This window comes from Theropithecus gelada, chromosome 8, assembly GCF_003255815.1.
Source record: "Theropithecus gelada isolate Dixy chromosome 8, Tgel_1.0, whole genome shotgun sequence".
Taxonomy (NCBI): domain Eukaryota; kingdom Metazoa; phylum Chordata; class Mammalia; order Primates; family Cercopithecidae; genus Theropithecus; species Theropithecus gelada.
In genome coordinates this window covers 122,416,371-122,429,045 of record NC_037676.1, presented here as the reverse complement: position 1 = coordinate 122,429,045, position 12,675 = coordinate 122,416,371, and the positions used below count along the sequence as shown (strand labels likewise).

Sequence of the window (12,675 nt, the reverse complement as noted above, 5' to 3'; positions counted from 1 at the left end):
AAAAAAAAAAAAAAAAAAAAAAAAAAAAAAAAAAAAAAAAAAAAAAAAAAAAAAAAAAAGATAAAGGAGATATCACCACTGATCCCACAGAAATACAAACTACCATCAGAGAATACTATAAACACCACTATGCAAATAAACTAGAAAATCTAGAAGAAATGGATAAATTCCTGGACACATACACCCTCCCTAGACTAAACCAGGAAGAAGTCGAATTCCTGAATAGACCAATAACAAGTTCTGAAATTGAGGCAGTAATTAATAGACTACCAACCAAAAAAAGCCCAGGACCAGATGGATTCACAGCCAAATTCTGATGAAGGTACAAAGAGGAGCTGGTACCATTCCTTCTAAAACTATTTGAAGCAATAGAAAAAGAGGGACTCCTCCTTAACTCTTTTTATGAGGTCAGCATCATCCTGATACCAAAACCTGACAGAGACACAACAAACAAAGAAAATTTCAGGCCAATATCCCAGATGAACATTGATGCAAAAATCCTTGATAAAATACTGGCAAACCGAATCCAGTAGCACATTAAAAAGCTTATCCACCACCATCAAGGCAGCTTCATCCCTGGGATGGAAGGCTGGTTAAACATTAGCAAATCAATAAATATAATCCATCAAATAAATAGAATCAATGACAAAAACCACATGATTATCTCAATAGATGCAGCAAAGGCCTTCAATAAAATTCAACATCACTTCATGCTAAAAACTCTCAATAAACTAGGTACTGATGGAACGTATCTCAAAATAAAAAGAGCTATTTATGACAAACCCACAGTCAATATCATATTGAATGGGCAAAAGCTGGAAGCATTCCCTTTGAAAACTGGCACAAGACAAGGATGCCCTATCTCACCACTCCTATTCAACATAGTATTTGAAGTTCTGGCCAGGGCAATGAGGCAAAAGAAAGCGATAAAGGGTATTCAAATAGGAAGACAGAAAGTCAAATTGTCTCTGTTCGCAGATGACATGATTGTATATTTAGAAAACCCCATCGTCTCAGCCCCAAATCTCCCTAAGCTGATAAGCAACTTCAGCAAAGTCTCAGGATACAAAATCAATTGCAAAAGTCACAAGGATTCCCATACACCAATAATAGACAAACGGAGAGCCAAATCATGAGCGAACTTCTATTCACAATTGCTACAAAGAGAATAAAATACCTAGGAATCCAACTTACAAGGGATGTCAAGGACCTCTTCAAGGAGAACTACAAACCACTGCTCAAGGAAACAAGAGAGGACACAAGCAAATGGAAAAACATTCCATGCTCATGTATAGGAAGAATCAATATCATAAAAATGGCTATATTGCCCAAAGTAATTTATAGATTCAATGTTATTCCCATCAAGCTACCATTGACTTTTTTCACAGAATTAGAAAAAACTACTTTAAATTTCACATGGAACCAAAAAAGAGCCCATATAGCCAAGAAAATCCTAAGCAAAAAGAACAAAGCTGGAGGCATTACACTATCGGACTTCAAACTAAGGCTACAGTACCCAAAACAGCTTAGTATTGGTACCAAAACAGATATATAAACCAATGGAACAGAACAGAGACCTCAGAAATAACACCACACATCTACAACCTTCTGATCTTTGACAAACTTGAAAAAAAAAAACAAGCAATGGAGAGAGGATTCCCTATTTGATAAATAGTGCCGGGAAACCTGGCTAGCCATAGAAAGAAAACTGAAACTGGACTCCTTTCTTACACCTTATACAAAACTGAACTCAAGATGGATTAAAGATTTAAACAAGAGACCTAAAACCATAAAAATCCTGCAAGAAAACCTAGGCAATACCATTCAGGACAGAGGCATGGGCAAAGACTTCATGACTGAAACACCAAAAGCAATTGCAACAAAAGCCAAAATAGACAAATGGATCTAATTAAACTAAAGAGCTTCTGCACAGCAAAGGAAACTATCATCAGAGCGAACAGGCAACCTACAGAATGGGAGAAAAATTTTGCAATTTATTCATCTGACAAAGGGCTAATATCCAGAATCTACAAGGAACTTAAATAAATTTACAAAACAAAAAACAACCCCATAAAAAAGTGGGAGAAGGATATTAACAGACACTTTTCAAAAGAATACATTTATGCAGCCAACAAACATACAAAAAAAAAAAAAAAAAAAGCTCTTCATCATTGGTCATTAGAGAAACTCAAATCAAAACCACAATGAGATATCATCTCATGACAGTTAGAATGGCAATCACTAAAAAGTCAGGAAACAACAGATGCTAGAGAGGAAGTGGAGAAACAGGAACACTTTTACACTGTTGGTGAGACTGTAAATTAGTTCAACCATTGTGGAAGACAGTGTTGCGATTCCTGGAGGATCTAGAAGTAGAAATACCATTTGACCCAGCAATCCCACTACTGGGCATATACCCAAAGCATTATAAATCATTCTACTATAACGATACATCCACACATGTTTATTGCAGCACTATTCACAATAGCAAAGACTTGGAACCAACCCAGAGGCCCATCAATGACAGACTGGATAAAGAAAATGTGGCACATATACACCACGGAATACTATGCAGTCATAAAAAAGGATGAGTTCATGTCCTTTGTAGAGACATGGATGAAGCTGGAAACCATCATTCTCAGCAAACTAACACAGGAACAGGCAACCAAACACCGCACGTTCTCACTTGTAAGTGGGAACTGAACAATGAGAACACATGGACACAGGGAGGGGAACAGCACACACTGGGGCCTGTTGGGGGGTGCGGAGCAAGGAGAGAGATAGCATTAGGAGAAATACCTAATGTAGATGACGGGTTGATGGGTGCAGCAAACCACCATGGACCATGCATACCTATGTAAAAACCTGCGTATTCTGCACATGTATCCCAGAACTTAAGTATAATAAAAATAGTAATAATAATGATAAACAAATTAGAAAAAAACAGTGTATCATTTAGAAAAAGGAAAGATAGATAAAACAACTCAAAGAAAACTCAGTGTATAAAAATCTAAATCCCTGAGGGGATACACCCACGTTAAGAATAACTAGAAATGACTATAAATCTGCTCAATATGAATTGACGTCAATGAAAAATATAACTATTAGTTAATGGATGGTATTTTATTAAGAATATTTTCACTATACCATATAGAAGACCTTTTCTGTGTCCTTTGCTTAAAAGTTTTTTATCAGATTTCCAAGGGCAGAAGAAATTACTTCCTATATTAAACTTTTACACATATCTATACATACATATATACAGATACAAGTGCATATGGCCTTTTATGATCCAACTTTGGTGCTTGAACAGGTGATTGCGGCAGCAGAAGAGAAGCAACATTTGAAACAATGTTCAGAGGTTATTAACTTAAAGCAAGTTGTACATGGAGCAAGTTTTGGATATATAAAGGTCACTAAGAAGCCAGTAGTGGAGTCAGATTAACAGCAAACATTAGTTTCTGGAGATGGCAGACTCACTAAGAAACGAGCAGTAAAGTTTGCATTGATCTCCAAAGACAGTCTTGTTAGTTGTGTTAGTAACATCTGCAGAGTTTCTAGTCAGCTGAATTTGTACAGACCGTTCCTACCACTTCTTCCTCGGGGTCCCCTTGAACTGTCAGGTAGGTCACCCTAAACTGCTGCACATCGCTGTCAGAAATGTCCCATTTTACCCGCAGGCTAGAAGTGGTTTCATCACCTACAACCAGGTTTCTGATTCCCGTCTGGAAAACTGGAATAAACACAACCAAAGATTTAAAAACTTTTAACCCTCATATTCCAAAATGAGCCACAGAGACTACCTGTGGGGTAACAGCAAGCATCATTTAATGTATCCCTGTAATATAGATGTATATGAGGCAAGAAGAGCTCAGCTATGGTGCTTAATGAGGAGGCAAGATACCTACTAGCAGCAAATAAAAGTGGGATTAAGAGATGCTTACAAGATGAGACCATGGAGCTCTCAAAACTGTCAGTTCTGTATATGCACTAGTAAAAAGAACTGGGAAGAAGCCCTGAGACTAGAAAAACAGCCCATGGAACCCAAAGGAAAGTGTGGTCATGAAAACCTCACACTAGTGCTCTGTGGACATGTGGGCACAGTGGGCCAGATCTTGTCCACCTCTGTGTGCAATCTAGCATCCAACACACATCACAATCACCTGCCCTAGCCCCCATTTCTGTTTTAACACTTGTCATTCAAAGCACAAATCTGCGCTTAGGCTGCCTTTATCCATTCAGCCCACACATACACGATCTTTTCTCTGATACTTGTCCAAACTCCTTTACCCATGTTTCCTGGCACATTCATGCTCATCTCAAGGTGTCTCCTCCCTTATTTGTCACATTTTTTTTTCTTTTCTCTTCTACTCCCAACTTCATTTCCCTTTGTCCATCTCATCTCATTCTCCTTTCTCTTCATTCATGTATTAATTCATTTAGAAAATATTCATTGAACTTTTTCTGTGTGTCAGACTGTTAGGGCTTTGGTTTTCATACAGTTACTAACTCAACAAAAATAGTAAAAGTGTCACAGGGGAGGTAGGAGAATGACATTTACCTGGCAACATTGCAGGGGGGTTACCAGGCAATGGGAATGGGAGGAAACTTCTCACATTCAGGGCAAGGAGTTTGGGATGGAAAGAGAAAAATGGGGGAAGCATAGGAAATATGGTTGAGGCCAGGAAGGGAAGCAGGACCCAACTAGGAAGGATCTTGGATGCTATGAAAAAGATTTTAGAGCACAAAGAAGGCTTGATAAGGATTAATTGAGGAATGAATGAATCAACGAATGGGTAATGGAGAGCCACTGAAGTGTCTTACAGAAGTAAATAAATGATATTATCAAACTTGTGTTTTACCAAGTTGACTCTGACAGCTAGTTGGGAGGTATATTACAGTGAAGGGGAAAGCTAAGCTGAGAGAGGAAACAACTAATGTAGGAAAAACAATAGACCAGCCAAGTCTCAGTTACCCACAGAAATGCAAGGAAAACATGATAAGAATAATTCTCAACAAGACCAGGCATGGTGGCTCATGCCTGTAATTCCAGAACTTTGGGAGGCCGAGGAAGAAGGAACATTTGATCTCAGGAGTTAAAGACCAGCCTGGGCAATATGGCAGGAAAGACCTCATCTCTACTAAAATTCAAAACAATTAGCCAGGCATGGTGGCACATGCCTGTAGTCCTAGCTACTTGGGGGAATGAGGCAGGAGGATCGCATGAGCCCAGGAAGTCAAGGCTGTGGTGAGCCTTGATCATGCCACTGCACTCCAGTCTGGATGACAGAGTGAAACTCTATCTCTAAAAGAAAAAAAGAGAAAAGAAGAGGAATTCTCAACAGAGAGCAACAGAAGTCACTGAGATAAAGAGGAAGGCAAAGACCCCTGGGGAGGCAGCTATGTTAACATTCCAGGTAAGGTGCATGAGCATCCAAGGCAAAGATGAAAGAAGTAGAGTGATATATCAGTGAGATCAGTTGACTAGGAGATCCATAGTGGCAAGGAAGATGTTGAGAGGCTCTGAGAGGTGTGAAATTTGAACCAGTGTGCCAGAAAAGGAAGGGAGGGTCATCTATTTTCCTATTTAATAATAAATAAAACCAGGGTAACATAACATCTGTTTAAATAAAAATTTTAAAGTGGGTAAACAGGCTACTATTTGACCTTACCTGACGTCACAGGCGTGGTAGGCACCATGGTTGTAGCTGGTTCTGTCCAAAAACTGTCAACTAAAAGCAATATATTACTTAAAAATGCTGTAAAAATAATAACTGTCCATTTTTATATAGCATTTTGTAGCTTTCAAAGAACATTTCACCTATATTATCTCACTTGCCTCCCACAACAAACATGACTATGGTTAGAAGACCAAAGAAGTGAATTGTAAGTAAGGCAGACATACCTGTTCCACAGATAGGAAGACTGAAATCCGAAGAATGTTAAAGTTTCTCATCACAGATACCAGGCTTCACATAAACATTTGAACTACATCTACAGAATTGTGAAACCACCCAATTACTTTGAAATAGGGGCATAGCCGTGGTAATTAAGGGAAATTAGACAGTGCTGTAGACCAAGTTGTGAAAAGGCTGCCAAACAGGACCACCACGGAGTGCAATGTGCTTGGACAAGCAGTGCATCTTCTATTTCTTACAGCCACCATGGGCATACACTAGAATGAAGTACAGAGATGAAGATCCTCTTTTTAGGGTCAACACACCCATTCACCTGGTGCTGGAACACTGCCTGCCAACAGTTCACAGCTCTGAGAACTGTCTTGCCTGAGTTCATGGCCTCTGTCAGGGAATGGCTCACCTCCAGCTACTGGGGATGCAAGAGTATGAAGTCTCAGCCCCTTTGCCTCTATTTGGGACAACTCAGAAGGGTCACCCCAGCATTAGACCTCCGTTATAATAAGATTAGCTGAGGGTTCAGTTTCAACTTCTTCCCATGTCCTGTCCTGCTGTCCTCAGGTTTTTACATAAGCATCTCCCAACTGCACTCTTCAATAAACTTTCTGGCTGCAATTTTCTGTCTAGAATCTGGTTCCAGGGAACCCAGGCTAAGGCAATTTAATATGTGGTCAATACCTCATATTTTAAAAATGAAGAGATGAATGAATCAGCGAGTAAATTTTGTACAAGATTCTTGGAACCAAAATCAACTTGGAAAATTCCAGAAACTCTTTGACATGTTGGCCCTAGGTTTATTTGTTTGGCAATCTATTCATTTGTGAATTATTTTATCCATTCATGCATACATCCATTCACCTATCCACCCATCCATCCATTCTATGGGTATTTATTCTACAGTTAACATGTGCCAAGTACCGTGCTAAGTCCTGGAAAATACAATGGTGAGCAAGACAGATGTGGTCCCTGCCTTCATGTTGATCATTATCTAGGAAGCTAAGATACTTCACATACTGGTTTCATTGAAGGTGAAGATATATGAAGAATTCTGGGGGAAAAAGAGAAACTGAAGTTTCCATAGCCAAGGATAAAGCAGATGGGGAAGGAAATTGATGGGGTAAAGAGGGATTGTGGGAGCAGCTGAAACGCATCGTGGCCAGACCAAGACTTACGTGTGGTCCCCACAGCAGTCACCACCTCACTCTCGCTTCCATCATCAAGTACGGCCAATAGTGAAACTTCATACTCCGTACCGGGCTCCAAGCCTTCAATAACATGTGAGTCCTGTTCTTCTCTCAGGACAACCTGAAATGTATTTTGGTGCTTAGTAACTACGCTTATTTGAAAAAAAAAAAAAAAAGAAAAGAAAAGAAAAAGTGTTATTCTGAGCATAAGCAAGAAACAACCAACCATAAAGAACTCCAAGGCTGTCGAAGTCCATTTTAAGGTCAAGTCAGAGACTTTATTCCTTTCGATCCCCTCAGCAAATAAGTTATTAATATTGGAAAAGTGACATTTTACAGTTGTATTAAATGTCATTTGTTAAAGTCAAAGAATCTGAAAATATATAAAGTATATAACTAAAGCTCTGGCAACAATATATCATAATATTAGGAAAATCATATGATTTGACATTTCTAAAACTCCAAGCCATGTAAAATACTAATTACTTCTGTGATTCTTAATATATTTTAAAGTGAAGACCAACTCCAGCAGCAGTAGGTATTCACTAATGCTCCGGATTAATTTTCAGTCTGTTTCAGTCAACTCACCTCCTCGGTCTTCCCCCCATAGACTGGAATCCACATCAATTTGTGTAGCCCTTCATCAGCTGAGAGGGGATGCCAGGTCACCCTAAAACTGTCTGTCGTCACCTCATCAATTTCTAGGTATTGCTGGGCTGGAACTTCCTCTGTAAACCAAGGAAGGAGATTTTGTTAGGGAAATGAGAAGGCAAGAAAGCCAAACCCAAGTATCTCCCAGGGGTGTAGAAGACTCTTTGAGGAATCTTTTGCTTTAGGAAAGCACAGGGAAGAAGGAAAACCAGGGCCCATCAGTCCAGGGTGGCCTTCCATTTCTGTTTCCAGCATTCACCAATATCATAAATTAGGGAAACCATGGAAATAACAGATCTTAAAACTTTTCCAGTAATTTCTAAAACTCTTAGCTTTTCTATTTGGCTGTTTTCATTAACTATAAAAAACAAGAGTGGCATATTCATTTTTTAAAAAATATTATTTTCCAAGTATCTTGAGGAAATTAACAAAATAGTCCTCTAGGGGCCTAAGAAAGCTTCCCTTTTAGTTCTTTTTGCTTTAGTAGCTAAATCGCTCCCTAATATTAATCCTGGAAAAGAACCTTCAATCTTTTAACTTGTGCATATGGTGGTCATCAGAAATGAAACAGAATTAATCAGGCCTTCCACTGTTTCAGAGCTTATACACTTCTGGGATGTACAACAGAAAGTATAACACCCAACTGCACCCAAAATAAATTGTCAAAGAATTGGTTTTTATTATTTGAAGCCAGAGTTTTTCTAAAAAAAAAAAAAAAACAACAACAACAAAAACACAAAAACCCAACTTTTTGATAGGACACCATGAGAATCCCAACTAGAATTAGCCTTCTGGAGATTTGGTTAAATTACTGAATTTTTCCACGAACATTATTTCTCAATCCAGCTTCTTTTTCATCTCTCTCCAAATCATCTTCTCATCTCCCCAGTAAAGACTACATTTGTTTCCAAGTGCAATCAATGCTAAGTTCAGAAAGCAAATAACAGAATTGTTGCCACCAGGAGACAAAAAGTGGCTACAGGATACATATAGAAAAGAAAAATAATGTATACATGTCTTACATTTAATTTTAGGGTTTAAAATATTACTTATTATTATATGAAGATTCAGGCTCCAGGAAAATCATTGACTGATATATTGAGCTCAATAGTATGAGACTGTCATTTTTGTAGGTCAAAAACTGTTGGATATCAGCAATTTTGGAAATTCAACCTAATACACACACTCATTTGAATGGAAGAAGGATGTAGAAGTTTTAACTAAGGAATGAAAGTAAAAGGAATAAGATTAGGAAGAGAAAAACATATATTTTTTTAAAAACGGACCTTTTGAATTTAGGTGGTCTTTTCTCTCTCTTCCTTGCTTTGATAAAAAATAACCAGCCAGTACACACATTAGTCATCCGGTTTATTTTTTAATGATAACATAAAAGAAATCAAACTTAAAATTCAATCTCTTCAAAATCACAAATAAAGAAGGTGCTCTGGGTTCTGGTTTCTATATATTAATAGCTATTCTCGAAACTTTTCAAACCACAATGAGGCTGCTTACCGGTGGTAAAAACCCCAGTCAGAGGCTCTGACTGTCCTTCATCATAGATGGAGAAAATAGCAACAGTATACTCTGTGAGAGGTGTCAAGCCCTTCAGAGGGAAGGTAGTAATAGGATCAACTTCAACCTGTCAAAGAAAGAAGTCATAATAACAGCTCTATCTAATGCTCTCTAAGTACAGGAATCATTTTATTACTGTCTGTAGCTCGCTTAGCTGACAGCACAGTTATAAACACTGCAAAATAAATTATTGAATTATAAAACCAGACAGTTTATGTATGAACATTTCTGAACTTATACCTTTAGATTACCCACCAATTAATTCTCAGGACAACTTTGCAATCAATATTCTTTCCATTCATTCCAGACACAAAGTGCAGACAACTTAAGAGGCGGACATAAATACAGATAATGTTTCCAGTTAGATCTGCTAGTAGCAATCAGTTTTTTGCTTCACTGCCTGGGCTCTGCTGGCCCCATAGCTAAGTAATTCACGATAACTCCTGTAAGAGTCGTACAGGTGAGCAACGATGCTGGGAAAGAACTGGGGAACATTAATACTAAAGAAAATAGTAAATATTTGAAACATTACTCTATCTTCCACAGAAAGACATATTTGGTGAAAATATTTTTCAACTTCTTTGGGGCATATAAAAGATGAAATCCCGAGGAATGGAGATCAAGGGTGTAAGAAAAATTAAGAATTAGAAAAGAGAACTTGACAACAAAAAACATACATTGAAAAAAGAAACCACAAAGTAAGAGGAGATGGGTGGGTCAGGCGTGGTGGCTCACGCCTGTAATCCCAGCACTTTGGGAGGCCGAGGCAGGTGGATCACTTGAGGTTGGGAGTTCAAGATCAACCTGGTCAACATGGAGAAACCCCATCTCTACGAAAAATTTAAAAATTAGCTGGGCATGGTGGTGCGCACCTGTAATCCCAGCTACTTAGGAGGCGGAGGCAGGAGAATCACTTGAACCAGGGTGGCAGAGGTCACAGCGAGCTGAGATCATGCGACTGCACTCCTGCCTGGGTGACAGAGTGAGACTCTGTCTCAAAAAAAAAAAGGAGATGAGGGCAGGGTCTACAAGGCACCCTCAAGGCAAGAGAAAGAACAAGAACAGATGAAGCTTTGTCACTGAGGGGTTGGGCATGGGGCTACAGCACTGCACAGTACAGGGTGCATATTGTAGACCACGTATATGGGGCCCACACCTAGGTGTTTCACATATATTCTCTGTTAATCCTCACAAGCACTTATAATAATGCATAATGAGGTGCCCCCACTGTGGTGATACTCTGGAAAATTTAAGAAATGACCATATTTACCTGAGAGCAACCTCTGCCAAAAAATAAGCTCTGCTTAAAATGTTCTCATGAGACATTTGAGCAGAGCAATAAGATCCTTTTTTCTGTTGTTGTTTTTTGGAGACAGGTTCTTGCTCTTGTCACCCAGGAGGGAGTACAGTGGCACAATCTTGGCTTACCGTAACCTCTGCCTCCAGGGTTCAAGCTATTGTTTTGTCTCAGCCTCCCATGTAGCTGGGATTACAGGCGTGCACCACCAGGTCCGGCTAATTTTTCATTTTTAATAGAGACACGGTTTCAGCATGTTGGCCAGGCTGGTCTCAAACTCCTGGCCTCTAGTGATCCACCCACCTCGGCCTCCCAAAGTGCTGGGATTATAAGTGTGAGCCACTGCACCCAGCCAAGATCTCTTATGTATGGTACTATCAGTGACTAGTCCTGATGCTACCTGAGGTTCAGGGGAAGGTCACTAAGCTCAACACTGTATGTGTCTGCTCATGGCAAAGTAACCTTTAGCAAAATATAAAATGTCACCTCCCTACTTAAACCTTCATTGGCTATCTATTGCACTCTGAATCAAAACCAAGCACCCTGAGATACCTCATGGCCTTCATAATCTGGGGCAGCACCTTTTCTTTCTGTCATACTCCAGTGGCCTGTTGGGCTCCAGCCACACTGGCCTCCTTTCAGGTCCTTGCCTTTCCCACCTCAGGGCCTTAGCACATGCAGTTCACTCTGTCTGTGACCCCATTTTCCAGCTCTTGTCAAAATTAGGCCTTCTTCCTCTATCATGACTATGCTTAACTAGAACCTCCTCAGAGCAGGGTTCTTTTTCCACCTATGTTTCCACCTATAAGTGGGGTTATTCACTGACACTGGCCTTGTTGTTTCCTCCTTGGCACCAGTGGCAATGTGAAATTACTTTATTTACCCACATGTTTATTGTCTATCTCCTGCATAGAGTATAAACTCCTTGAAGGCAAGAACTTGTTTAGTTTCTTCACAACTGTATGTTGAATTATATTTTTTGAGTGAATAGAATAAGTAAATTAAAATGAAGATGAAGGCACCAAAAATACTATTTCTTAAAAGAGGTGAGAACGGTCTTCTCTAAACTAAGGGCCAGAACAGAAGCCATACACACCTCTAAAGAATCTATACCTCTGTAGGTCATAAAAGGGTGCCAACCCTGGAAAAAAAGAGCTGTCATTGTACTGTACCATTGTGCTGTACTGGGCCACTCTTCTGGAGAAGGCCAGCGAATCCCAGCCTTCCCAGACAGTCTAGTTGAGGGGTCACACACGGACATGAAGTCATCCTAGAAGTTCTGGTCCAGTCAGATTCCCAGATGAATGCATGAATCACCCCAGCTGACGCCACATGGCAGAGCCCAGCTGTCCCTGCTGAGTTCTGCCCAAGTTACATGCTCCTAGGCTATATTTTAAGTTGCAGTGTTGGTTACACAGCAACGGTTAATTGAAAGTATGGATTATCTTCTTCTAAATCAGGGATTGACAACATTATAGGTCATTTTTAGCACTTACTGTTTACTGCAGCCTGTGAACTATCTGCATGCTTTATATGCATTCACTTATTTAATCCTTATCACAATCCTGTGGGGGAGCTAATTACTACTCCCCATTTGAAAATGGAAAAATGAGATTCCAAAAATTAAGGAACTTGCCCAAGGGGAAAACAGCTAGTACATAGGTCTTAAACACAGGTGTTTCAGGCTCTAAATCATATGCTCTTAAACACTATTTAAAGTATGGCTTCATTATTTAAGCTCACAGAAAATACAAACCCATGTTTAAAAATGTGAGTTCAAGACATACTTTCCTAACCTCTAGTTACATATTGCTTTCTGTTGTTTTGAATTGTCATGGCTGAGATTTATTGAGCACTTACAGAGTCAGGGACTTGATACTCATTGTCTTATTTAGAGTCTCCCCGACCCACCTTCACCCACCAAACCCTAGGTGCTTTCACAACTATTTTCCGAAGGAAAATCTAGGCCCAAACAGCTTAACTAACTTGCCCTGAGCCATAAAATTATTAACTGGAATGTCTAGTTAGGCCTTGATCTTGTTTCTAAGTTTCGAAT

General features: G+C 39.4%; 1 protein-coding gene across 1 annotated transcript in view; it reads right to left on the bottom strand.

The window, feature by feature from the left end:
* COL14A1 (collagen type XIV alpha 1 chain) overlaps positions 1–12,675 on the bottom strand; it is a 242,278-nt gene that overhangs the window by 139,541 nt on the left and 90,062 nt on the right. Inside the window, exons 15-19 of the mRNA XM_025394901.1 lie at positions 9,263–9,389; positions 7,688–7,827; positions 7,088–7,220; positions 5,673–5,732; positions 3,582–3,733 (exon numbers count right to left, since the gene is read on the bottom strand). Coding sequence (XP_025250686.1) covers positions 3,582–3,733; positions 5,673–5,732; positions 7,088–7,220; positions 7,688–7,827; positions 9,263–9,389 — 612 coding nt within the window. The remainder of the gene's footprint in view (positions 1–3,581; positions 3,734–5,672; positions 5,733–7,087; positions 7,221–7,687; positions 7,828–9,262; positions 9,390–12,675) is intronic.